Source organism: Rattus norvegicus, chromosome 10, assembly GCF_036323735.1.
Source record: "Rattus norvegicus strain BN/NHsdMcwi chromosome 10, GRCr8, whole genome shotgun sequence".
Taxonomy (NCBI): domain Eukaryota; kingdom Metazoa; phylum Chordata; class Mammalia; order Rodentia; family Muridae; genus Rattus; species Rattus norvegicus.
The window spans coordinates 70,886,290-70,913,925 of NC_086028.1; the positions used below are offsets into that span (position 1 = coordinate 70,886,290).

Sequence of the window (27,636 nt, forward strand, 5' to 3'; positions counted from 1 at the left end):
GCAGGAGCAGGCTGAGGACCTCTAGCCCCTTCTGTGCTGTTCTGTCTTCTGGGAAGACAGTGAAGCTGCTGCATGGTGGCCAACTAAAGCATCGCGTTGGGAACATCCAGGGGGTCACATTGTCTCTCTCCCATGCTGTTTCCTATTCTAGAGTTCTGTGCCAGGCCAGGTCTCTACCACTAAGGTGTATTCCAAAGCTTAAAAATGTCTTATCAGTAGTGTTCATTGAGCTCACTATCTGTACTGTTTGCTTGTTAGTGTGTACTGTTCCTCCTAGGCCTGGCAACTAGGACACATTTGTAACTGCAGTGCTAGGGTTGCTGGCTGACAGAGGAGGACCTTGAGCTAGAAGACAGCCTAGGATGCATAGTGTTGGAAGAAAGGGAGGGAGGAAGGGAAGGAGGAACAGATGGAGAGGGATCCTAAAAGGGAAATACATTTATCTCCCCACAGCACCGTGTTACACTCACCAGTAGTGTTTAGACACTGCTTTTGCTCCCACGATGGCATCCCTGCACACTTCTTTCTTATGTTGTCTTTCAGGCCCTGAGCTACCCTTCTCTCCCACTCTGTATCTACCCAGGCTATCTCCCCATATCTGTGACCCCATTTCCAAGTAATTGTTGCCATATGTACTTCTCTTCATTGTGTGTGCCGTAAGATTTGTGGTAAGAGGGAGACGAGTCCCACGATGCGTTGTTATCTTAGGCTGGGATGCTCATCAGATCCCTGCTTAGTAGCCGATAAATGTAGATACATACACAGATCCTGAAGTTTATTAGCTTGTGAGTTAGTAATGTTGTATCCTCGTCAATATAATCACAGTCATCTGATAATGAATTGTCAACTATTGTCTCTATTGACCTTGAGAATATGTCATTAGAGTGACTCAACTGTTAAAAAGGCTTCTCCTTTATTGTATTACAAATATACATTCATCTTTTCTCTAAGGCTCTCTCTTGTGTATGTGTAACATCGCCTGACTGTTTGTATTGTAACTGCTGCCTTTTGTATCACAGCTAAGGTGTGAACCATTTCTGCTTCTTTTGTGAAATTGGAATTTGCTAGTACGGGGAGTCAGGGATTGTTGTGCCTGAGTTTCTTATCAGCCCTAGAATAGCTTAACTAATTAATTCTAATTAACTAATTAAGGGAGTGATACAAGCAGATGGACCTGTGTCCCTGATTTGCAGCATTTTGTTGCCCATGTCTGCCTATGAAGTCACTATCTTCCTGGTAGGATTTAGAAGATGCCATTCTTGTCATTCAAAGCTACATAGTTTGAGGATTGATATAGTCATAGAACTCTTAGACTAACTGCACAAACAAGGTCATGTTTAACTATAGTAGAGAGAAACTCTAGAATTGTGGGTGCCTCCCACAGGCTATGTCTGCACACCACTCCACTGACTGTCTTCAGGTGGTGCTCATTGCACTGTGTATATTCAAGTTTCAGGGCATGGAACTTTCTGGAATTCTCTTCCTGACACCATTTTTCATTGAATCTGTAGATGTGGTACAGATTAGGGAAAACTATTCATACTTCTCGATACCCCTCAAAAGCCAAACCAGCTTCTTTTACAGTTCTCATAGTAAGGTGGAATAGTGGAATTTTGTCAGAACAGTGGCCTGTGTAAAGATGAACAAAAAACCATACCGCCTTTAGAAAACAAGAATCCTGAGGGCTATGAGACCTGGAAAATTGCTGGTATATAAGTGTAAAAATCTGCCTTTGGATCTGTAGCACTCATGTAAAAACCCATGTCCAGTAGCATAGGTAGGTTTTCCCAGTGTTGGGGCTGAAACATGCCTGAGCGCTCACCATCCAGCCTACCTACCTGAGTCAGCGTGTTGGCTTCAGTCCAAGACCCCGCTTAGAGAGTGAAGTAGCGCACCCCTAAGGAAGGTGCGGGACATAGACCTTTATGTGTACACATGCAGGCCTGCACCTGTGTGCATATGTACACAACCGAGTGAAAACCAAAAATCCATCTGCAATCTCTAAGACTAATTGTTATGGTTACTTCCGTGACCGGTAATGTTGGCTTCTTCCAGCCCTGTGAAGTTTTGTAGTACTTGTATCATTTTCCTTGACATTTTATTTGCTTGTTTGTTTTTTTCATTCACTTGCATTTGTGTAGATACTCGGTGACAACTTGTAGGAAGTTGATTTCTTTTACCATGTGGGCTCTGGAGACCATTCAGGTTGGCAGGGCTCTGGAGCAAGTGCCCTTCCCTACTTAGCCGTCCCGCCAGCCTTGATTTCTTTCTTAAACAAAAACCTTTTCAGAGGGAGGGACGTTTCCATCAGTGATGCTCTGGTTTCTGTTTCTGTTTGCAGGGAAGCTGAGTAGCCAAGACTCTTACAATAACTTTACCAACAACAACCCTGGCAACCCCCGGCTTTCTCCCCTCCCCAGCTTGATGGTAGTGACACCTCTTGCACAAATCAAGCAGCCAATGACATTGGGGACCATCACGAAACGAACAGGGTAAGGCCTACAGCTTGATGCTGTTTCCACAGCCACTGTAAAGGGTGGGATGGATGGAAACTGAATGTGCTTTTTTTCATTGTGTGTTTTTGATTATGTTCTTCATTTCCAGCCCATGTGAGACTCAGTGGTAGCCAAGTTAGTTGAGTTCAGAATGCACACAGACATGCTCACACACAAGCATGCTCACACAGAGCTGAGTACACGGATCTATAGCAAGAATCAAAGCAACGACAAGTTGTGAAAACCAGTATTGGCTAATGAAAACCAGACTCCCCCGTGCAGCCACACTTTCTGTTTTGTGGCATGGCATTGTCTGATTGGCCCTTGCCAACATACTGCCCACAACACAATGCATATTGACAGATTCAAACATTAAGAAGTTTCCTAGATGACAACTGAAGTTTATGAGATTCACCTACTCACTTTGTGTGGAGAATGTGCTATTACACATAGCTGAAAACCAGTACAAGATTGTTCCCTGACACTCTTAAAGACTCTTCTAGCATTCTTGAATTCTTTTCAGTGTTCGTTTTAGCTGGTCTCTACCTGTTGGAGTACGTGGATTTGGGCCTGTAAATGAATTACATACAGTGCTCATTTATATCTGATATTATTAGATATTCACATGTGGTGATACTGACTCCAGTTTGGGCTATTGAATTTGTATCTCTGTAGTCATTTCTATAGCCAAATTATGTGTTTTCCTCAATGTACAATCCCAGTATTTAATTGTCTTAGATGTGGAACAAATTGTTTATTAAAATTATGTATTAAAATAGTGTGTAGAAAGCCCTGTCTTGGCTCCAAATAGTCCTTAGGTTCTCCCCCATTAAAAAAACAGACTAAATTATCTGACCACTGTGTTGATACAGTGCTAACATAAAAGTGCTTATAGAAGTCTCTTTTCTCAGAAAACCGATTTCGGTTCCCAGGTACCAGATTGCACTGTCACACAGGCCCTCAACCTAGTTGACGTTGGTGTTTATGAGTAAGGCAGGCCTGCTGACAGAAGAAGCAGGCTAAATTTATAATGTTTTAAGGGGAATAAAAGGGGAAAAAAGATCCTGAAAACCAACTTCCCAAATCATAGCTTATTGTAGCATTCTTAGACCTGTACATCATGTAATTTAACTCTTTGTGTTCAGTAGAAATGTAATTTTAAGTAGTGTGTTTACTTTCGTTTTGTTACTTTGAGAGACGTTGACCGTGATGGTCACAAATTCTGAAGGGTTCTCGTCCTTAACTTTCCACTAGTTGACTCCTCCTCCCCTAAGCTTTCAACCAATGTCTTCTCTGGGTGTAGTGTCAAGTAAAATGGTTCTTAGCCATGAACAACAACTTTAAAGTGTATTTTTGACATGCTGTAGTTTGTCAATGTTACTTTGTGTTATTCACTCCAGCACTATATAATTCTAGGTAGAATTATATCTTTCCTGGGTCTCAGTGAAAGCATATTTTAAAATGTTCCTTTGATTTGACTGTACATTTTGAGAAGACACCCAGGAGCTTCCTAGGGTCACACAAGCATATCTGATGTTCGTGTCTGGAGACTTACTTCCAGTTGTTGTTAGTAGTGCAGGACGTAATATATTTACTACAGAGACTTAGCTCTCTTCTCCCCTAAGTTTCTTAAACAGCGATGAGATTGGTGCAGATGCGTTAAACACAAGGACAGATGTTAGCATTTAATTGCGCATATTTATGCAGTGTTGGGATGTACATCTTCTTTTCTCTGTATTTGAAAGTTCCCTAATGAGACTCTTGTGCTCTCCCACCCTCTGCCAGCACACTGACAGGTATAGAAGATGTTAGAAGATTCTACATTTCCTTTCCTTTTTAAAACTGGTGTGGCTGGAGAGATAGCTCATGGTTAAAAGCACTGACTGCTTTTCTGGAGGGCACGGGGTCATTACTGAGCATTTGCATTTCCAGATCCTCAAAGCCATTTGTAACTCCAGTTGGGGTACCCAGTAACCTCTTCTGGCTCCTGTGGGCACTGTGCTCATGTGGTACACAAACATACATTCAGACATAACACCCATCCTTATGAAAAGAAATAAAAACATTAAAGGGCTAGGTGTATAGTGCACACCTTTAATCCCAGCACTGAGAGGCCAAAGCGGAGGATCCTTGTGAGTTCCTAGTCAGCCAGGGTTATGTAGAGAGAAGCTGCCTGAAAACAAACAAAAGAGAACAACAAAGTTATCAGAAATGTTTCTTAAAATTCTCAGGCTTGTAGCGCATAAGTGTTCCGTGTCTCCTCATGATTGTTTTGTTATTTCCCCGGCAGTGTCAGACTGCACAGGGGCTCCATGCAGGGATGCAAAGCATTCTGCCACTCAGTTCAGCCCAGCCCTGTGCTCCCTCACACATTCAGCTAATACTTAGGATGAATGCATTGGGAATTTGAGTAATTTTATGTGCTTTGAAACCAACATTAGTATATGCCTCCGTCACTGTTCTGTCGCTGTGAAGTGACAGTCATGACCAAGGCAACTCTCATAGAAGGTAACAGTTAGCTGGGGCTGGTTTACAGATTTAGAGAATTAGTTCCTGAGCACTCCAGGCAGGGAGGGTGGAACAGACAGACTGGCATGATGTTGCTGTAGAAGTAGCTAGAGTCTTACACCATAACCTTCAAGGAGAGAGACACAATGGGCTTGGCTTGTGCTTTTAAAACCTCCAGAGATACACCCACTCCAACAAGGGCACACTTCCTAATCCTTCTGAAACAGTTCCCCGGACTGGGGACTAAGCATGGGGGTGGGCAGTTTTCTCATTCAGACTACCACAAGTGTATGGTGCTTGAATTTTCCTACAGGCCCAGAACTTCATCAATTTTCTTTTAAACCGGTGAATTTTTAAAAGAATTTCAAATTCCTTTCAGAATGTGCTGTCTTCAGGTGTTATTGCCAAAGAATTTTACACTTGTCTCAAAATGAACCTTTGGTTCTAATAGTTTTGACATAGTTTCTATTTCAGCAATATTGGCAAAGTCTGATAAAAAAAATTCTTGTATTCCCAAATCTTTCAATGTTAAAAATGCTAAATTTATTATTGACACTTTTCATGCATGAAAACATGATGCTTTTCTGTTTCAAAATCAATTTCAGGTTAATGACCCACTTTGTCCTCCATCTTAAACTCGGAGGAAGCATTCTGCTGCCTGACCACACTGAAATCATCAAAACAATTGTATTCATTATAATTAATTAATTAATTTATGCCTCAATCACAGCTTCCCCTGTGTGGTGATTTGAATATGCTTGTTGCAGGGAATGACACTATTGAGGTGTGGCCTTGTAGAAGATGTGACCTTTTTGGAGGAAGTGTGTCCTTGTGGGTGGGCTTTGAAGCTCTGCCCAGGGCAGAAGAGACAGTCTCCTTTGGCCTTCAGATGAAGATGCAGAAGTCTCAGTCCTCCTGTGCCATGCTCTTGCCTTGATAATAATGGACTGAACCTCTGAATCTATTACCAAACCCCAGTTAAACATTGACCTTTATAAGAGTTGCCATGGTCGGGGCTGGGGATTTAGCTCAGCGGTAGAGCGCTTGCCTAGGAAGCGCAAGGCCCTGGGTTCGGTCCCCAGCTCCGAAAAAAAGAACCCAAAAAAAAAAAAAAAAAAAAAAAGAGTTGCCATGGTCATGGTGTCTTTTCACAGCAATAGAAACTTAACTGAGACACTCCTCTTCTTCCCTTCATCCCTCTCTCCTCCCTTTTGCCTCAGAAAGGGGGAGGCTTCCTAGATATATCACCCTGCCCTGTCATATCAAGTTGCAGTAGGACCAGGTGCTACTTTTTCCATTGAGGCTAGACAAGGCTGCCCAGCTGTGGAGAAAGGATCCAAAGGCAGGCAACAGAGTAAGAGACAGCCCCTGTCCTGCTGTTAGACCTGTATGAAGACCAAACTATACAACTGTTAAGTATGTCCGGAGGGCATAGATCTGTCCTATGCATGCTCTCTGGTTGGGTGTTGAGTTTCTGCAGGCCCCTAAGGGCCCAGGTTAGATGATTCTCTAGGTTTCCCATGGAGTCCTTAAATGTTTCTGGCTCTTTCCAGCACCCTTCTCTTCCACAGGAATCCTCAAGCTCTCCCTAGTGTTTGCCTCTGTATCCGTTTCCCTCAGTTGCTGGGTGAAGCCTCTCTGATGACAGTTATGTTAGGTTCCTGTGTGCAAGTATAGCAGAATAGCATTAACAGTGTCAGGAGTAGGCTCCCTCTCATGGCATGGCTAGTCACTGGTTGACTGTTCCCTCACGTTCTGTGCCTGCGAATCTTGTAGGCAGGGTCACGGGTTTTGTGGTTGGCTGGTATCCCAACTCCTCTATCGGAAGTCTTGCTTTGGTTACAGGAGACAGTCATTTCAGGCTCCATATCCTCTGAGCTAGTGTCACCTCATTGGGGCACCAGCTATGTTCCTGGGTGTTTCCATTGTTCTAGGTCTCTAGCTTGTCCCCCTAGATTCGTCCCCCAAGAATTTTCTCTCAGTACCGTCTCCCTCCTTCTTGCCCCTACTCGATTGCTCCTGTTCTTCTCCTCATCTCCTCCCCTATCCAGTCCCCTTGCTCCACCCACTCCTGAGCTCTGATCTGTTTTTCCTTCTCAGTGAGATCCAGCTGTCTTCTCTCAGGCCCTCCTTGTTACTTAGCTCCTTTGGGTCAGTGGATTGTAGTAGCATGGTTATCTTGTACTTAGCACATACCATGTTTGTCTTTCTGGGTCTGGGTTACCTTACACAGGATGATCTTTTTTAGTTTCATCTATTTGCCTGAAAATTCCCTGATGTCATTGTTTTTAATAGTTGAGTGGTATCTCATCGTGTAAATGTACCCATTGTTTTTATCCTTCTTTGGTTGAAGGACATCTAGGTTGTTTCCAGTTCCTGGTTGGGTATGGGGTGTAGTGCACAACTGGTGGGGGTGCTTTCAGGGGAATTCTTATTTGTTATCTTTTTTTTTTTTTTAAGTTCTTTTTTTCGGAGCTGGGGACCGAACCCAGGGCCTTGCGCTTCCTAGGCAAGCGCTCTACCACTGAGCTAAATCCCCAACCCCTTCTTATTTGTTATCTTAATAATTACAAACCATTGCTGTCTGTAATGAGTTGTTTACTTCTGTAGCAGCGCTCTGCGTTAGCACAGGTTGCCCTTAATTTCCTGATACTGACAGCTGGCATAGTAACTGATAGACACCTCGATTGTAGTCTATATCTGACCCTGTCTGTCTGTCTGTCTGTCTGTCTGTCTATCTATCTATCTATCTATCTATCTATCTATCTATCTATCTATATCTATCTATCTATCTATCTAATTTTAGTTCACAGCGCTGGTCTTGTTAATTATCTGATACTGGTCTTGAACTTGGAATATTGCCACCTCAGTACTGAGTTCTGATATTACAAATGTCTACTTTTTAAAAATACCATATGTATCTGTGTGTGGGTGCACATGAGTGTTGAGTGTGCGTGGGTGCCTTTGGAATCAGATCCCCTGAGCTGGAATTACAGTGTCTGACTTGGGTCCTAGGAACCTCCCCCCGCCCCCCAGCCTCCACTAGTGCTACTTCTTTATGCCACTGTCTGGAGTGTTGACTGTACTCAAAGCGCTGCTGTCATTTTTAAATTCTTTTACTGCATGCCAGCCGCCTATTTGTGGATAGTTTTCTGAGTGTGATTTTTAATTTTTGTTTTAAAATGAAAAGAATTCATTAAAATGCATATTTTGCCTTGTCAGGATCAATGTTTGCTTCATGAAGAATATATTTTCTGTCTGGGCTTGTGGTACAGACTCCTTATCTTAATCCCAGGTGGAGGATCTCCGGTTCAGAGCCAGCCAAGATGAGATACGAGGAAAGCCTGGGTGTCTTACCTAGCATGTGTGAGGCCTCAGTTCAGTCCTAGCTCCACCAATGAATGGAAAACTTGAGCGTACAGTTGCTCAGTTTGTCACAGGCTGTTTGGAAGTCACTGCCAGATAACAGTTCCATCCCTCAGATTTTATACAGCTAGCGTGCACAGACCGCATTTATTTATTCTATTGAAACATTTTCCAAACTGTGACTAACCCTCAACACTGCAGCTAGCTATTTACCCTTAATTATTTCTATTCCATTTTGTTTGATTTACTGGGGAATTTGTTTTTTCTCCTGAAGGTAACCAATGTAGTAAGCACACAGAGTTTTTCTTTCCCAGGTCTCTTTCTTCCTAAAGTGCTGAGTTACGCCTTTCCTGGTGCTTTTCCTGGTAACTCCCATGGGGATTTAGAAAGACCACACAGCTCCCCTATTGCAGACCTGTAAGGGCCGTGCCTTTCAGATGTACCTGGGACTGTTATCTAGTTGTTTCCTGGAGCTGTGTTGGCATTCTCTGTAAAGGCATGAGATAGCCAAGTGTTCGACTATTGTTGCAGAATTATGAAGATGCCTAGGACTCAAGAGTTCAGACATCCAAGTTTGACATACAAACCTCAGCTAACTCTTCAGGGTACAAAATAGGTCTTTACCACGCTTAACATCTGCCCTTTTATTTTTGCAAATCTATGTCCCTGAAAGCCTGTGCAGTGTTGGGGACCATCTGTCTCACTCCTCTGTACACATGAGGCCAGTATAACTACAAATGGCAGAAGACAGCTGTATTTACACCTTCCTGTCGAATACCTCGAAGCATCTCTTGGAGGACAGACAGCCTCAGATGGCAACAGCTGCTGCTTAGCTCTGATGCTGAGCTTGGATGAAGGCAAAGGAAGGCTAGGAGTTATTTGGCTTCAGAGAGCACGCGTGTAAACAGAGTCCATTTTCTGTTGCTCTAATGCAGGCGTACTGGAAAACCCCTTACCACCATCATGTTTTCACAGAGATAAATAAGGAAGACAACCTTTAACTCAGTGGAATAGCCTTTTCCTTGCATGTGTGAGGCTCTGTGTTCAGTGGTTCTATGCACCACAAAGAAGTAAGGAAGGATGACAGGGAGCATGGGAGGGAGGGGGGAAGAATTCTTCTCCATTAACTGGGAATCAGCATTAGGCATTGTCTTTTGGAGATTAGGTTTTTGTGGATCGAATGTATGACAGCATTTCTCGGCCATTTGCTTCAGTTGTATCAAATGAGAAAAAAACTAAATGCTGAGTAATAATTAATGCGTTTTCATTCTATCTTATTTTTTTTTAGGTCTAAGATGATATAGGGAAATTTTGTGGACATAAGAGGAGAACAGAAAATGCTAGAATGAAGTTGAACAGTTTCATGGGAACAAAGGCTATAAGGATGATAAGGAAGTTATTCCTTGCTCTTAGCTGGTTGTACCCTGTTGGAAGTAACCAGAAATAGGACTTTTTCCTAGCGTTCTAGTCTCTGCTCCCCCACCTTCATATGTATTCATTGCTTCGTGAGTACCTGCACCTCTGGCCATGTCCTTGTAAAATAGAATGGGCATTGTGTAGCTTGGCTTCTCGTGTTGCACTTGTGCTTACTATCTGTGTCCTAAGTAAGTTTTCTCATGTGACAAGAATTCCAGCGTGTGATGTAGGCTCTTGATCTCACTGCCTCACTGCCTCACGCAAGCCTGACTCACTGTTGAGCCCTCCGAGCCACACTCAGTAAACAGGTGTGTGCTTCTCACATACATTGAAGGGCTTAATAGCATTTATTTGAAAATCTGAATCTGATCTTTGTAAGACAGGTTATCATTAGTTCCTGTTGTTATAGTAAATGTCATTTTCATATAGTCAATGAAAGCGTCCATTCCTTGTTTTAATTCAGTTCAACTCAGCTCACCTTGACCGACCTACAGGCCAAGTTCAGATAAGTAAGAACAGAAGAGCTGTCAATAGTCCCTGTGCTCATGGAGACTTGCCACCCTCTGCCATTGTCTTCTGTAGCCTTTGGTTCGTTTAATTAGGCTCTGCATGTTTGGTTCCAGATATAAAATAATAGCGTGTGTGTTCATTTGCGTGTGTGTGCTTTGTCTACATGTGTAATGTATTTACCATAGTTTCAGTTTCTAGTTTTTGTGCCAAATAAGTAGAGTACTTAAACCATATGATAGTTTATTGCATTTTGCTATAAATCTAGGGATTTCTTATTTGAAAGAAATCTACTATATACCATATTGAAAGTCAGCAGGCATAGCAGTCGACAGAAGTTTGACATTATTTATGCTGTGTTAGTCTCTCTTCTGTTGCATATGGAAGAACTTCAACATTATCTATGTTTTTCTAATGAAAATCTTTTACATCTTGAGTTTGTAATTTAAATTGGCATGCCAAATATGTCTCAAATTAGTCAGCTGTCTGTTTCGGCTTCAGCTTGTCCTATAGATCTGCAGATTGAAAACCACCAATGCCATAGACCTGTCTGCGAGGGAGCAGTTAAAATTCGATTAATGAACAAATTAAAAGTTGGGGCTAATTTGCAGGGGAAGTATTTGGCCACCTCATTTGCTTACGAGACGATACACAGAGGCAGTAGAGGCTTTAACTCCATCTCACTGACGTATTGTGCGTGGTGTTTTAGAGCCTTTTCCTTCCTGTTCACCTTTCATCTCTATGTGATGATCATCTCATCATTGTGATCCCTGCTTCTTCAATTGATCCCAGAACTTGATCAGCTAACGACTAATGTGATGGATCCGGCATGTGCCTAGGTTCATCTTGTAAATTCCAGTGGCTGCTTTAGCTCTGGAGAGGGACACCCGGGCTTGGGCAGGGTGGTAATGCACTGTGTTATCCCAGGACTGAGGAAGTTGTGGCAGAAGGATCACACACTCGAAACCAGTCTAGGAAACATAGAAAGCCAGTCCCTCAAGGGCTCTGCTAGAACCTGTTGATTAATTCATCAAATCTTAATAGTTACCTTTTACCACTGGGACCATGAGTGTGTTCAAATTAGACCCTTGGAACTGGAGTACCAGTGGCTCTGAGCCACTGTGAGTGCTACGAACTGAACTCAAGTCCCAGGAAGAACAGCAGTGCTCTAACCACTGAGCAGTCCCTCCAGCCTCTCTTTAAAGTACTGTTCATTACCATTTTGTGAGAGTCTGAGAATTCTCTTGAGAATTAGTAGGTAATTTTATATTAGTCTCTGAAGGAGTATAATTCTTTAGTAACCACTGCTGGGTTTTCCATTCATTGAGTAGTTGCTTTTCCTTTATGTTTGTCAATTGGAATTCAGACCCATAGAAACGTACGTATGACATGGAGCCTGCTTTCTGTGGTGGGATTGTTAAGGCTGAACTCTTCAGAGCCATCTCTAGTGCTCCGAGCTCACTGCTGAATACAGCCTCTTTATTCCACCCAACACTCCCACTCACATTCACTCACCCCAGTGGAAGCCACAGCTGTGGGCTTTCAGAGGCGGGTGTGTGTGGAGGATCGCAGGTGAAGACAGCTGGATCATCGGCCCGGACTTTGTGACTTCATATTTTCATTCTTTGGCTCCTGAAGAAAGACTAAGCAGCAGCATTTCAAAAGAGCAGCTGGTACTGCCCTCCGTCAGCAGTGATGTGAGTCTGTGCTGTGGAGTCCGGAGAGCTTTCACACATGTGTGGCACAGGTCCACTTTGCCAGACTGGACAAGGAGTGGGCAAATGTGAATCAGATGCATGCCAGGTCTACATGCCAGACCAGGTTCTCACCCTGTCTCCAGCCCAGCCTCCTCCTTTCAGTGGAGCTGTTGGCCAGGGTATCTTTCAACTACAGCAGCAGGGCCACACTGTGGTCTGGAGAGGACTGTACCTCTGCTGACCAAGGGCCTGCTCATTTGGTGTCATTGCATGGTGGGTGAGCAGATGACTGGAGACACTGGAAACATGGCATAACTTCCCAGGAGGAGATCAAGGGGCTGGTCTGTTTGTTTTGAAGTTTACTCATCACTTTTTGTGATGGAATATGTTTTATAAATCAGGAAACTTAAAACTCTAAATGTCGGGAACAGATAGATTTTGTTCCATTTTTGTTTGTTTGTTGGTTGTTGTTGTTTTGATGCTTGGAGAAGTCTTGAGGGATAGAGGAATGAGTAGACAGTTTCAAAACAAAGTTTCAAGTTCTTCACTTTGCAGTGTATCTGTGAATATTCGTGTTCAGCGTGCCTGTCAATATTCAGTTCAGCAGTATGTTGAAACTTGAGCCCAGTTGGAGGGCCGCCCAGAGGCTCTGCAGTGTGCACACAAGGGCAGCATGAGACTGTTTTAGGTGCCAGCATTTCTACCAGTATAAGAATATTTGAAGTGTTCTTCTTATAATAATTGAAATGAAAGGTGAGTACTGTCTGCCAACAAAATTCACTTCATTTCCAAAGTATTTCTGGCATTTAGAAATGGCTTTTCCCTCTTGTTTTTTGTTCATTGATGCATGGGGTCCCTATCCTTTGCAGACATGAGACCATACAACTGCTTTTCAAAGCACAGAGTGAGCTCTTGTGACACATGAGTGCTAATATTAGTAAATCTTGAAATCAGGATGGGACCAGAGTCTTTCTTTCAGTAGCACATAGTGGAGAAGAGGGTTGAGCTCCAGTCACTGACTCAGCAACATAGAGTCCGTATCCCTATCTGAGATGTGAAATCACTGTGCACTGTAGCAAAGCCCCAACATTATGTTCATGAAATGCTGAGAACATGGTAAATTGTCTTTCAAACTACATTCATTCCCTTGGTCTTTCAGTGATGGTTTTATGCAGCTAAATGCTGATGTTCTGCGGGTCACGTAGGAAATTGATGGAGGGCCACTTGTTAATCTTCCGGCTTCTGTTGACAGTAAAGAAATCCTTTTTTGGTTTTTTTGTTTGTTTGTTTTTTTGTTTTTCTACGTAACTCTGTAGATGAGCCCCCACAGAGTTACGCCTGCCTCTGCCTCCTGAGTGCTGTGACTAATGGCACCAGGTGTCTGTAACTAAACCTTTAAATCTTGCCAGAGTGCTGACAGGGTAGCATGCTCTCCCTCTCTGCCCTCCCCTGCCCCCCTTCTCCCCCTACCTTTCTCCTGCTCTTCACTCTCCTGTCTGTCCTTCCCTCCAGTAACTGCCCGTGTCTCTTAGTGTCTCTTTGTTTCTGTTGCATTTTGAATTCCAGAATCATGCTCACTGTTATGAGAACATTTTGCTCAATCTTTAATTTGTTCTGGAATGTACTCTGTTTGTTTGGAAATTAATGCTAATTAGCAGGATTATGTTTCTTCTTAATGTTCCAGGCTCCAATATTGAAAAAGGAAGCAACCATGACAAATATGTGTTCCCCTTCAATTTCTTGTGTCTTCCAAATGTCAGATGGCATAGTAAAATTTTTATGAATATAATTAAATCACCAAGTCCTATTTGTGCATAGCATGTCTTAAGTAACTGGAAATTTTAAGCAGAAATATATGTATCAGTGAATTGTGACTTTGTATCCCCAAACATGCTGTCTACCATAGCCACTTGCAGGCAGGTAGAGGGGGCTGTCCTCATGTAGTAATTTTCTGGAATGTGACAAGAATTAGAAATCATTTCATCATTTTTGCTAGACCCACAGAACAACAAGCAGCTCAGCTCACTGCGGATGTAAGCATCTTGAAAATGTGTGGCTGAGACAGCAGCTGGGGCACATTGTCCTGTCACAGTGTGGTGTCTTGGCTGACACTGGATACTTCGTGTCACATATAGTACTTGTTCTTCTCCATCTGATTTTCCCAGTTAATGTGTTCTTTGTGTCTAAGGGCTTCAGCCGTGAACTTTATTTTAAATTAGAAGTGCTTCAGGGGTGCTCCAGAAAAGGGGGAGAAATAGAAAAAAAATCAAATCCACATTTGTATGAAAACTAAGGGCCTTGTTTCTATACCTCATATATTTATTGGTTCTATCACAGCATATGTGGCAGAATTGCAAATGATTATTAATTTGCGTTTTTTATCATATTCTATAATAGTACGATATACATGTATTTACGAATGTTGAATGAGTTTTCCTCTAATTTTTTGTGCATTTTCCCCCTTTTCTACCAAGGCCTTATCTCTTTGGAGCGGGGTGTTTTTCCATAAAAGCTCCATGGTGAGTCCCTGTTCAGTCCCGCATGCCTAATTCACTTGATGTTCTCTCAGAAGTAACTGTTTATAGTCTGTTTGCAGTTGCATGAGCTGATCACAGATAGTTGCACCAAGTTGCCAGACAAATAGACGTGAATATTGATATTTCAACCTTTAAGAACAGTTTCTTTGGTCTTACTTAAGTCAAAACAAAAAATCAAATTTGTTTTGTTTGTTTTTGTTGTAAAGAAGGCAGAAGAATTCTCTCACCATGCTGGTGAGTAATACAGCATATCTAGCCCCAGGTCGAGAGTGTTTAATAGGAGTTCCTTACCTGTACTAGTTGATACTAGAGTATGAAGTTTGTTTTTAAATGCAAGCATATTGAGGGCAAAGTTGCAGTATATTTTATTTGGTTACAAAGGACTCTGCTTGAATAGATTAGGGATTTAAGAAACTGCAAGGTAATGGAATGCATGTCTTGACAAAGACTTCCATGACAGTCTGTTGAACCATATTAGACAGTCATCATAAGGCATGACAACTATAGAAAAGAATGCATTTCATAGTTTCATTTGAGGATACCAATTAGAATAGGTTAAGCATCTGATATCGAATGCTTTAATAATTATGAGTCTGGGTTCTAAAATAGAGCTGTCTTGCCCTACATCACAGCTTCTATGTTAACGAGCACTGTGATCTCAGATACCTAGAACTTTCTGTTTCTTGTTTTCCTTATATATGTAATGAAATGTAATGTATAAATGCATTGCTGTCCACGACAGTGTTCATCGTAGCCACTCACTAACTAGTAACTGCTGTGAGGATTGACTCTTCCAGAGCTTGGGCTGTCTGAAAAAGATGCTTCTTAACAGTCTATCATGTGCTTTCCCTCTAGACAGGGTCTCATTACATAGTCCTGCTTTGCTAGAACTCCTGAATAAACCAGAGCTCTCCTGCCTTAGCGTCCCAGGGTCTGTGATCAGAGGCACATGCGAGCATGCTCACATATCTTTGTCTTTTAAGAACATAAGAGGCAGAAGGAAATGTAAGGTGTATGAACTTTTGTCTGGTCCTCTTCTTTGTGCCCGCTTCACTCATTCTGAGCAGTATTTTATCCTGGTTTGTGCTACATGCATCTGATTGCAGCATCTTGGAGGACGCTGAGGCAGTAAGACAGCAAAGCAAGTTCAAGTCCAGCTTGAGGCGTGTAGTAAGTTTCTGTTTCCACAACCAAACCAGCCTTTTACAGTTGACTTTTACAGTTTCCCAGGATGCATCCAGTGTTCCTGTGCTCTGGGAATGGTAGTTTTCATTACCACATAGGGCTAGTTAATAGAGAATGAATCTCCATTAAATAGTGTTACCTTTATGGTTCGGCATCGTAATTGGAAGAGCATCAACAAAACTGTTCTTAACAAATTCAGAGTATACAGAGACAAGACCTCTGAAGTTGATCTTGTGTTTTATGAGCCAGATTTCTTCTCAAAACTAGTGAGATAAGTGGCTTTGTTGGCTTAGAGTGAGTAGGGCACTTTAAATGCCACATCCAAGATATTATTAAATGTCTTTGTTTAGTAAATGTGGAATTAAATTCCATTTGAGGATAAATTCCTCACTCTGAGTACAAAGCAAAGAGTTTTAGCAAGGTAATAAAGATTGAAGTTTCGACATGCAGCTATAGATGGAGTGACAACTGTATGTTAAATAAGAAAAGCCCATTCCCCCAACAGCTTATGTGTTCCTCACATTTAAGCAAAAGCACTTGTCAACCAGAAATGATTTGAGGTTGAAACAAGATTAAAAGAGCCAGATTAAAGAAGGGGATCTATGAAATACGGTCGACTTTTAAATCACTGCCTGTCCTTCAGAGGACTGCTTGTGGTTTGTTTGATGCCATCGTTAGCTCACAAAAACCTCGTTTTTAGTCACTTACACTAGACTGAAAGGCCCTCCTTTTAAATATGTTACATTACCAGGGTGCATGTTTTTTCCATTAAGATCTTAATGAAACCTCAAATTAAGGCAGCAAAATGAATATGGATTTGACAACTTCTTCATGTTGTTTATGAGAGCTGCTCCGTTTCCACAGAGCTTGCTGCTTTCCATGATACTTAACAGTCAACTAGAGAATGTTTTTATTTACCGGGCTAAAACAAAACATTATGCTAAATAAGTATGTTTATAGTGCTTTTGAGTTGGAAGGCAATACTTATATGTTGGATGGACATGAAATCTTTACAGCTTCTTTTAAAATGTAAATTTCTTACAATTTTCAAAAATTAGTTTTGGGTTACAACATTTGTACCTAGTTAACGTCCTTGCTTTTGATACACCACAGTTCTTTATTTCTGAAAAGGGCTTTTCAAAGACTTTTACATAAATGCAGTTTCAGAAGAGTCCGTTTTAAAACAGCATTTTCCCCTTTGAGATCACAGCAGGCTGGTAATTAATTAAATGGTGCAGGCCATGTTTGACACTACTAGTCAACGTAGGAGTTTCCAGTACTTTCTATGTTTATATAGAATATTTGAATTTTGAATGACCATAGAAAAATTTTTTTTTGTTTTGTTGAGACAAAATCCATCCCATACTATAGCCTATGTTGGCCTAGAAATTACTATGTAGCCTAGACTGGCCTAAACGTTTTGAAAGTCCCCCTGCCTCAACTTGTTGGGACACTTAAAATGGAATTTTAATTTTCATGTTAACAATATTGTGTTAGTGTTTGTGTAGTGCTAGGTGTTAGCTTCTGTTTCTAAAGTGCTTTCCAAAAGTCATATGTATATGTAGCAGACAGTCATGGTTATGTCAGAAAAATCGCCATTATTTATGAGTAGCCTGTGTATTACTTATGAAGAAGAATTTATAGAAGTAAAATTTATGTATAGAATTGTAGTCAGTTTTTGTTTTGTTTTGGTAACCATTCTCTGCAAGTGTTTGGCTGAACTGCAGCCCTGTTCTTTAACAATATTCACAGCTTCACTATTTGAAAGGTGGTGTTTGTGTAAGGGAGATCTCTTATTCCCTGCTGCATTTTCATTTCTCTTAAACCTTTAGGAATAACCATGATTTCATAACAGAAGTAGATTTGGGTGGATTTTTAATGTTTTTAATATTTTAAAATAAAATAGTTCTAATTGCCTCTCAAGTCTAATTTGAAGGGGGAAATTAGAGAAAATTTCTAAATTCCTTTGGAAAGATTTATTGCATGGAATCTAATAAGGCTCACAAAGAAAATTGATTTTCAGTCCTTTTTGTATCTGTTGAAGTGCTTAATGTTTGTTACTATTCAAAATCAAATACTGACAGTTAACTTAGGTCTTTGAAAATAAGAGTAATGTGCCTGTCTCAGCTCCTGCACCTTGAGCTTCCTTGCACAGAAGAGTGTGCCACCCTCTTCTGCAGCCTTTCGTCCCTCCCTGAGGTGCATGGCACAGGTGTCCAGTGGAAATCATTGCTCTTTATTTAGTATAAAGCAGGTGTCTCTAGAAGTGAGGGCTTTGTTTCTGGTTCTTTCTCTTGTGTGCATTTGATTGTAAAGCAGACAAGAGAAATTCAGTTTTATCTAGATAGTGATGGAGGATCTTAAGATTGCAAGTATTTGGGAAATGGTGGGATATTGGAGAGCTGGTCGGGAGACTGGCTCCCATTCTTAATCCGTTTCTCAGAGGACGTGGCAGAGTTCAATCCTGCCTGCGTTTTGTTTGCCACTGTGTTTCTCTTGCTTTGTGCTTGTGTGCTGCTTTCTTTGTGGATTTCTGAGGAAGGTTTGTTGCACGTACTGTCTTATGAATGTTACTCTGTCATGACTGACAAAGGTGTTCCTTTTATTTTTCTTTTATGTTTTGTTGAAAAGTTAATCTAAACCCTTGATGTAGTAAAGAGGCAGGAGATATCAGTAGGACGGCATCTGAGAGACTGTCTGTATGCTGTGTTCTCCCATGTGTCTCTATACACTGTCAGCGTGCATGCTGTGTTCTGCTCTATGTCTCTTTAAACTCACGAAGGAATCCACAGCATCAATCCGGTTAAATTTCTGTGCAACAATTAAAATGGAAGTAGATTTGATATCATTGTGTTTCAATATAATAAGTGTAGAAGGTAAAGTAAATTAAGAGAAGTTCGTTATACATGCACAAGAAAGAGTCCAGTGTTTTCTACTGGGACTTGTTGATACCCCACACTGAGGAGAAAGATGTTGAGAGCAAAGAGAAAACGAGGTTGCTGTGTGGGTCTGGCCATCAGTCTGTTACTGCTGTGCGATTTACAGGGCAGGGCCTCATTGTCCTGTCACTTACATAACATCTTTCTGTGCTTTATCTTTATGGCAACAGAAGGTTGTTTTGTGATAGAAATGCTCTGGGCGGTGGTAGAAGGCTCATGTGCAATCTGTTGCAGACACATAGGAGCAGGAACATTTTACTCCTACAAGGCATTCTTGCACATAGTTTTTGAAAATTAAGATTAGGAACTAACAATACCAGAGTTAGAATTTCTAACTTTTGAGTGGATCACATCAGAAATGTTTTCCAAGTAGCAATCTTTTTTATTACATTATCTTTTTATTTCTCTAGAAGGTTTATACATGTACACATTTTATGTTTCTGTTTTGCATAAATGACAAAACCATGCCAGATGTAGAATGACGGTGGAAATAACTTGGTAGAACAAGCTTTCTTCTCTGTGCTTCCTCCCTCGGTCAGCACTGCAGTGCGTGATGAGCGTGGAGAAACAGATCTTTATTCAACTTGACGTTTTAAGTCGTGAGATTGTTTGATGCCTTATCAGTGGATAAAGCATAAATGAGGAACTATATGAATAAAGTTATAGGTTTTTTTCATAAATTCAACCTAATTTTACCATAAAATATCCTTTCTCTTAGAACATAAGAGTTTGTATAAAATGGCGCTGTATTGGTGCTGACTTTCAGATGGCGTGATTTGAAGCCTGTGGAAGTGTGTTAAAATCTGGCTATCTCCAGGCTTTGTGGAATATAAGACGCTAAATGTATAGAATGTTCCGGAGGATACATTGATGCCCAATAATTTTTCCACTTCTCATGATTCTGTTAGAAAGCTGGTTTTTCTATTTTTGAGTCTGTTTAAGTACTTTACAGAGGCTGGAGAGATGGCTCAGCAGTTAAGACCACTATCTGCTCTTCCAGAGGACCTGAGTTCAATTTCCAGCAGCCACATGGTGGCTCACAACCATCTGTAATAGGATCCAATGCTCTCATCTGGCATGTCCAAAGGTAGCGATAGTGTACTTACATATATAAAATAAACAAACCTTTTTTATAGAAATACTTTAGAAGTAACTTTTCTCGAGAAAAGGAATAGCTACTTGATATTAAATTACCCTGACAACAAAGTCTCATACAGTGGTTTGCAAATGTGACCTTGTCCCTGGGAGGCTTGCTCAGATGCTGTAGCATCGGCGGTGCCTGGTGCTGTAGTCCCCAAACTGCAGACACTCTGCTAAGAAACTCTTTATTGGAGGCCAGGGATTTAGTGTAAGCACAAATACCAGAATTCAGATTCCCAGCACCCGTATAGAAAGCAAAGCATGATAATCAGACATGTGTGATTTCAGCTTGGGAATGGGATAGAATAGAAGGCGAGGTAAATAAGCATCTCTGCTTCCTCTAGTCCACTGTTCAGTTGGTAGGCTCGGTGAGAGAGCAGTCTTGATAATAACAAGATGTTGTAGGGAGAAATAGAGGAAGACTCCTAGTGACTTCTGCTGTCACACATGGAGGTACAAATGTACAGACACCTTATACACACTAATAAATGTAAATGAAAAATTCGGATTGCTTTCTCTCGCCTCTTCCCCCTAGCCCTTGAAGCCCCTCAGGGCTATAGTGGCCAGGGCCATGTCACAGATGGCTTGTCAGTCAGTGTTAGTACTTCAGGGATGGGGTGGGAAGTGTTGGAGGGCAGTGCATACTCTAAGGCAATTCACAAGAAGTGCAGGCAGCAGATTAGCGATCCAGATATCAGAGGAGGGCACATGCAGTTGCCTGTCTGCTCGTCACTCTAGCAGAAGAGCGATGTAGAAGAAAAAGTGTGGGGCCACACCCATGACATCTTAGAAATCCCTCTTCAAAGATGGATGCAGTGTCTTTTCTTCTCCGTGAGTGAGTCTGACCACAGTTGGCTTTTCATTTTCTCTGGATATTGTTGGAATGATTTGTTAAGTAGATATTAATAGTAGGTGAAAGAAGTGGACTTTTGTATACTGTAGTGTGTACCACTATGGCTATAGTTCAAAATGGAAGGCCAGCTGGGCCAATCAGGGCAGCATCTGTTAGAGTGTATGCAGGCATGCACATGCCTTTTTGCCCACACACCTGCATACACGCACACACACACACACACACACACACACACACACACACACACACACACACACAGAGGTGTCAACACTGAGACTTCAGGAGTGCTGGAAAGCATCTCGGGTGTTGCAGGGACAGGGATAATAAAGCACAATCTAAACATTGGGAGGTCTGTTAGCTATATATGAAATGTGTATTGACTTCTACAGCCTGGGAGGCGGGACCCTGGGTTGCTTTTTCTAACATAGTAGGTTCTTAACCTTAAACACACAACAAGGGGTTAAGGATGGTGCTTGGAAAACAATTTCTATTTGTAGAAATTGTTAGAAATTTTTCCTTATGACATCTGGAATGGGTCCTGAGTATTATTTGCTCAAGTATCTGGGAAATTCTCAGTGGTTGTACTGTTCGGAGATCATCCTGTGAGAACAAATACAGTCCTTACCGCTACACAGTAGCCATAGCTTTTGTATCATGTATTCTATTAGTTTGAGCTCTGAGTGGAAGGGACTAATGACGTCCTGACTAAAGAACAGCAGTATGGGATATTCCATTCCAGGTGTCTTCCGACTCCAGAAACCTTCTCATTCCAACACATCTAGTCAGACCTGAGATGAAGACACAGGAGGTGGCAGGCACATTGGCTCACAGTAGGACCCAATGAAGAGCTAAGCCTCAGAGAACTACCTTCATGGTATCAATCCCGGCCTACCCTCTTGCCAGTGAGATCGTTTTTCTGGGCTAGGAATTAGACAATCTATAGAAGGAAGTTGTATAATTTCTGTTTAGCTTTGAGAAATTTGATAATCCCCAAGAGAACAGAAATCCAAGATTTGGCAGAAGACGAAAGCTCGAGAGTGGAGCACCAAGGATATGAGAACATGAGGAGAACAGAGAAAAGCAGATTCTTAGTGGAAGTCACTGGAAACAACCTCCGTTAGCATGTCCGTCCTCTGCCATAGCAAAGGGAGAACAGATTTGCGTTTGATAACCTGTCAGTATTTAGCTCTGACTTAGTCTTTTCAATGAACATAATAGTTTATGGAGCCAGGGAGTAAAGACAGCCAGGAATGTGGCTGACTCATTGTAGGAGGCCACCCATTAGAACTCCTAGTGCTGACACTGTAGCGGAGCTTCGAGCACCGCCAGGCCTTCTCTCCAGTCATCGCCATTTCGTGCATGCCGTCTCTATGAACTATGTGGGTAGTCTCTTGTCTTGATGTCAGAATGAACTTTTCATGCTGGAGGTGTGTCTGCCCCTTCTTTTACCCCATGTTAACTATCTAGTGTCAGCCGTCTGAGAGGATGACTGTCACTCCAGAACGAGCACCGTGTGCAAAAGAATCTGTTTTATTTTGTTGGCACACTGTTGCCTAGGCTAGCATTGGAACCCGGGCACAAAAGAAGTATCCCTCCTGCCCGGGCTCCCATGTAGCTGGGCCGGCAGGCATCCCCACCTCTCGTCACCAGACTCTCTAACTTGGGCAGCACTTACATTTCACAAACCCTCGGCGTCATCTCATACCACTGCTCAGCCATCTTTTTAGGGGATGTGCATGAATGTGCCTCAGAACTTAATTCTGAGAAAATCTTTCATGATTTGGAAGACTGGGGATTCACTGGTAATTTCTAAATGTCCTTTTCCTTTTTCAGCAAAGTTAAACCGCCTCCACAAATTTCTCCAAGCAAATCGATGGGCGGGGAGTTTTGCGTGGCCGCAGTGTTTGGGACCTCCAGGTCGTGGTTTGCAAACAATGCTGGTCTGAAACGGGAAAAAGGTACGTGGTTTGCTGACGTTCAGATCTGCCGCGCTGAGGAGACCACGGTGGAAGCTCCTCTAGAATAATTTTATAACTAACAGCCTAAGATGAAAATTAATAAAGTAAGTACTAGGCCTTCACTGAAGTCTGTCAATGAATTAAAACTATTTTCTTGCACAAATGGGAAATAAATTTGCCATCAACTGATATTTTCATTTATTTTCAAAACTGTCTCTCTGTGTACTTGGTTTTTAAATGCTGCGTGTAGCTGAGGCTGCCCTTGAATTCCAGCCTCGGTGTCTCCAATGCTGGCGTTTAAATTTGTGCACCACCACACGTAGGCGCACTGACTGATTTTTGCCTTTCATTTATTTATTTCTAATTATATTGCACATATTGATCCGAGGGCTGCCAATGCTGTGCCCACTCTAGTTCTTCTGCCTCGGCACAAGCTCATTTCGCACTGTTGGCTCTGACCTCAGAAGGAGAAAGTTGTTACATCTGCTTTACATGTGAGATTTGGGAATCAACCAGTCTCACTCATGTTAGCTAATCAGTAGTCACGGGAGTGGGACTGTGTGGAGTACATCTGCCTGCGACTGTGGCTGATCCCCTGGAGTCAGAGGTTCGTGGGCTGTGGGTTGTTTGTGCCGGGGACTCAGTTAAGTCCTCCGCAAGTGTAGCAGCTGCTGAGCCACACCACATAGCAAAACAAACAACCTCCCCGGAGCCCCAAAAGAAAAGAAAAAGGGCAGGCTGTTGACTGAGAGATAGATTTCCGAGTCTGTGGTTATCATTGCTCTTCTGAGTTATCGGAATTACTGTGTTTACATTTATTTACTTACCAGTTTTTAATTTTTAAAAAGCTTTTCTCTCTAATTTTAAGTATATGAATGTTTTTCCTGTGTATGTACATCAAGTGCATAATTGGTATCTATGGAAGTTAGAAGAGCGCTCTGGGTCCCCTAGAGATGGAGTTATAGGCAGTAGTGAGGCACCATGTGGGTGCTGGGAATTGTACTTAAGGCCTTTGCAAGAGAAGTGTATGCTCCTAACCACTGAGCCAGTTCTTCAGCCCCGATTGCTATATTTTTAATCACTGCTTTGATCATCAGAATCAATACTTAGAATGTTTGAACGTTTGTGTAACTATTCTTTCAATATGGGATTCGTTGTGTGTGTGTGTGTGTGTGTGTGTGTAGTGTGTATATAGAGTGTGTGTGTAGAGTTTGTATATTTAGAGTGTGGGTGTGTATAGAGAATGTGTGTGTAGAGTGTGTAGTGTGTGTGTATATAGAGTGTGGGTGAGTATAGAGTATGTGTGTGTGTGGGGGGGGCAAGTTCTTTTTCCGTGATAGAGCTTGAAACTGGGCTCTGTGGTCTCTGTATAGAAGAGAATGTCTACATTTATATACTAAGTATATAGTTTGTATGTTAGGATTTCCACCTGATTACTTTATTGTGATTCAGTTAGGTCACACACTGGCTTTCCCCTTGATGTTCCCCAGTTGGTTTTGCTCTTGGCAAAAGTGTCTCTCCTCCTTACTCCCCGCTGGCAGTCAGACCTCAGCCTCTTCCTTTGCTATCGCTTTCATGACCACTCCCTTGTAATCGGACCTAGCAGGGCTAGTCTCTTCCCTTGGGAAGGGCATTGTGGAGCAGGCAAGCCTCCCACTTTCTTATCCAATCTTCATTTTTTGTTACTGCCTTTGGTTTGATGATGCTATCAGAAGGACTTTTTGTTATTCATTAAAACCTTCCGCAAAGCTCAATTTCAAATGCCTCTCCTGTCTGTCCTAATTACCCCTTTAGCTTGCTACTCCTTTATGTCCCTCTGCCTGGCCATTGGCCGTTTTCTCAAATCAGCTGTAATTGATTCGTCTGACACAGAGATAAGACGACCCACACAGCTTTCATAAGACAGTCTCCTTGGTTTACTATAAAACATGAGACTCTGGCAGCGAGGACATGTGCATTCCTTATAAAGTCATTTGACTAATTCAAACCCAGCACTCATTTCTCTAAGGATGACTGGTCTTCCTTTACTACAGGACCAAGTAATTTCATTGAGAAACGATTAGCAACTGTTTGAGGAGGAGACTTTACTTTTTTTCCCCATGTTGCTTCTTGGCCCACTTGTTTAGTTGTATTTCAACTGATGACCTTCCACAGACAAATAATGTGTTTTTTGTATTTGTTTGTTTTGATCTAGATGTTTTCTGTGTGTGCACTGCGTGTGCATTTGTGTGTGTGTGTGTGTGTGTGTGAACGTGTGTGCATGTGTGTACGCAGATGCCAGAGTGTCCTGTTCTATTTTTCTCTGCCTTTTCTTCCCTTTTCAGCACTGGGATGACAGACATGTGTTTGACTGTGCCTGTTGGTGGTTTGTTTTTTCGTGTTTTGTCTTTGTTTTGTTGTGTTTGGAGGATTTGAATTCATGCTCTAGTGTTTGCATAGTAAGCGTTCTTATCTTCCCCAGCAGCCAAACTTAATTCTACCAAGAAAACATAGTTGAACTTTTCGGATAGCCTAGTTCCACACATAACTTTTCCTGCAGGTCAGCTCATTGTTTAAGCCAGGGTAATGAAATATTGTTGACTAGATTATTCATTTTTAGGTCATCCTTTCATGTTCTACTCAATGGCTTAGATTTTTCATAATCTATGGAAAAAAATCCATAGTACAGAAATATAGAATTTTACAACATAGTGTTTATCTTTACTACAAATTTGAGCATAATGGTATAATTGTTGAAACAAATTGATGTATATCCCATAACATTGGTGGCGGGTTCCCTGGCAGCTGCTTATGCAAGGCATCCTCTGAGGATGTGCTGTCGTCATGGGTCAAAGCTCTTCCTCATTCTTTTTCTTTATCCCATGTTAGACAGCAGAATCAGTAAAGTAGAAGTCCCACTGTGACCTTTCTCTGCCATCATTCCATGTCCCATTCTGATTCTCCGTTTGCAGATCAGTCCAAACAAGTTGTGGTTGAATCTCTTTATATCATCAGTTGCTACGGGACCTTAGTGGAGCACATGATTGAGCCTCGGCCTATCAGTACTGCTCCCAAGATAAGTGACGACACACCACTGGAGATAATGACCTCACCTCGTGCCAGCTGGACACTTGTCAGGTAGTTCTCCATCTTACCTCCCCCACACCCGCTAAGAAAGCATAAAAAATGTGCCCTTTGTGAAATCTCAACATGAATACCTGGCTCTGAAGTGTGTTCATCCACAAGTCTGTGTTCACTTGCATATATAATTTTCTCCTTGACCTTGGCTCTAGAATCTTTTGCAAACGGGATTATACCCCATTGCCTGGCTTCTGTAACCTGGGGAGCCTTTATTCATTTTATTTCCATTGGCCAGGGTCCACCTGCAGTGTCCTGTGTGAACCTTTGAGTCTCTTCTCTTTGTCAGGTAAAGAATCCTACACCATTGCTTTCCCCTTCAGCTGAAGCCAGCGACACCCTGCTTGGTATTGTCTGCCCTTGCCTGCTCTGGTCACTGAGTGATGGTGTCATGTGCTAGGTTATCTTCTTTTTTTCAACATTTATTATTTATTATATATACTACACTGTCTTCCAACACACCAGAAGAGGGCATCAGCTCTCATTACAGATGGCTGTGAGCCACCATGTGGTTGCTGGGAATTCAACCCAGGTCCTCTGGAAGAGCAGTCAGTGCTCTTAACCTCTGAGCCATCTCTCCAGCCCGTACTGTTATCTTTCATGTCTCATTTCCTTTAGCATATTTCGAAGATTCATATTAATGCGTTGTTATATAGGTGTTGCTGCGAATGTTCACATGGTGGTATTTTGCACTGTCTCGGGGATGTAATCAGAAAGTATCTCTATTCAAGCATTCTGTACTTGAGATTGTGAGTCTAGCCTTTACTCTCTGGAACTTTTTGTCCTCTCTTTGTGTTTGGTTTTTGTTTCCCTTATTGGAGTGCCACATGCTCCTTGTAAAGAATGCCATTAAGGGAAATATAAGCTAATACAAAGATCCTAAGGTCTCCTGGAAGCGATAACCCAGGAACCAATGGCCAGGCACTCTAGAAGTGTTTAGGAATTATCTTAATGCATCCAATGAGTAGAATTTTTACAAGCTAGCAGAAAGAGGAAGAAATAAACCTAGAATAAAACCATTTAATATAATGAATTGTGCAAGGGAGAAAAAGAAAACCAATCACCCGGCATGTATGAAGTAAACAGATAAAAATGGATATGAAAATGGCCCCTCTCCTTTTGACATTTTAAAATAGTCTATTGATTTTCTGGAGGCTCCAGCATGCTTTACTAGTACTTACTGTGGTAGATTGATCTGTTCAATATCTGATTTATCGAGCTTATTCAAAACTGGGCAGATGTTATTCAACTCTGGCAGTCTCACTGTTGAACTAGGTATTACATCCAAAGGAAGTTGTCCATTACACAGCTCCTTTCCTTTTCCTGTCACTTTTAGCTACTTTGTTTCATGTTGAAGATGTCTGATTATTGGTCAAAAATAATTTGAGATGGCCTCCATGTAGTTGGCATTTGAATACTGATGTTTCTTTTCTGCCTGTCTAACCAAGCTGAATGCTCTCTAGTTCGCTCAGGATTCACGTTATTTGTGCCACACACTGCCACATCTTTAGTGTATAAAGTTTTTCTGGTTTTGTGTGTCAAGTTAAAGAGCATGGGTTTTAATGGTTACACATTGATTTGTGTGAGTCTCTTTGTCAGGCTCTATGGATGATTTACAGTCCATCTGTCAAGCTTGAATATTAATATTCTTCTGCTGTTTCCTTAGAACGCCTCAGTGGAACGAACTGCAGCCACCATTCAATGCGAATCACCCCCTGCTCCTTGCGGCAGAAGCAGTGCAGTATTACCAGCTCCTGCTGGCCGGCTGTGAGTACTTCTGTCTGCTTATGCTTCCTAACCTTTCTTTTCCTCCCATTTGATCCTCTCAGAATTTGCTGAGGAAATAGGCCGTAGGGTGTTGGTTTGTTTTTCCAGACAGGGTTTCTCTGTGTAGCCCTGGCTGTCCGGGAACTCACTC

The 27,636-nt window shown here is 41.9% G+C and overlaps 2 protein-coding genes across 16 annotated transcripts in view; one reads left to right on the top strand and one right to left on the bottom strand.

Annotated features, from left to right (window-relative positions):
- LOC134480843 (large ribosomal subunit protein eL21-like) overlaps positions 1–27,636 on the bottom strand; it is a 1,068,210-nt gene that overhangs the window by 278,121 nt on the left and 762,453 nt on the right. The window lies entirely within an intron of this gene.
- The window catches only part of Bcas3 (BCAS3, microtubule associated cell migration factor), a 459,409-nt gene that overhangs the window by 175,206 nt on the left and 256,567 nt on the right, over positions 1–27,636 (top strand). For 8 of the 15 annotated variants that reach the window (XR_010055214.1, XR_010055215.1, XM_039086499.2 and 5 more), the window contains 5 exons: positions 2,342–2,492; positions 14,464–14,508; positions 22,477–22,601; positions 25,553–25,718; positions 27,385–27,485. Coding sequence is in view for 13 of the 15 variants with exons in the window: in XM_039086499.2 (XP_038942427.1) it covers positions 2,342–2,492; positions 14,464–14,508; positions 22,477–22,601; positions 25,553–25,718; positions 27,385–27,485 (588 nt within the window). In the remaining 2 variants the exon portion in view is untranslated. The remainder of the gene's footprint in view (positions 1–2,341; positions 2,493–14,463; positions 14,509–22,476; positions 22,602–25,552; positions 25,719–27,384; positions 27,486–27,636) is intronic. The other 7 variants (XM_063269534.1, XM_039086497.2, XM_063269537.1 and 4 more) reach the window with 1 other exon arrangement.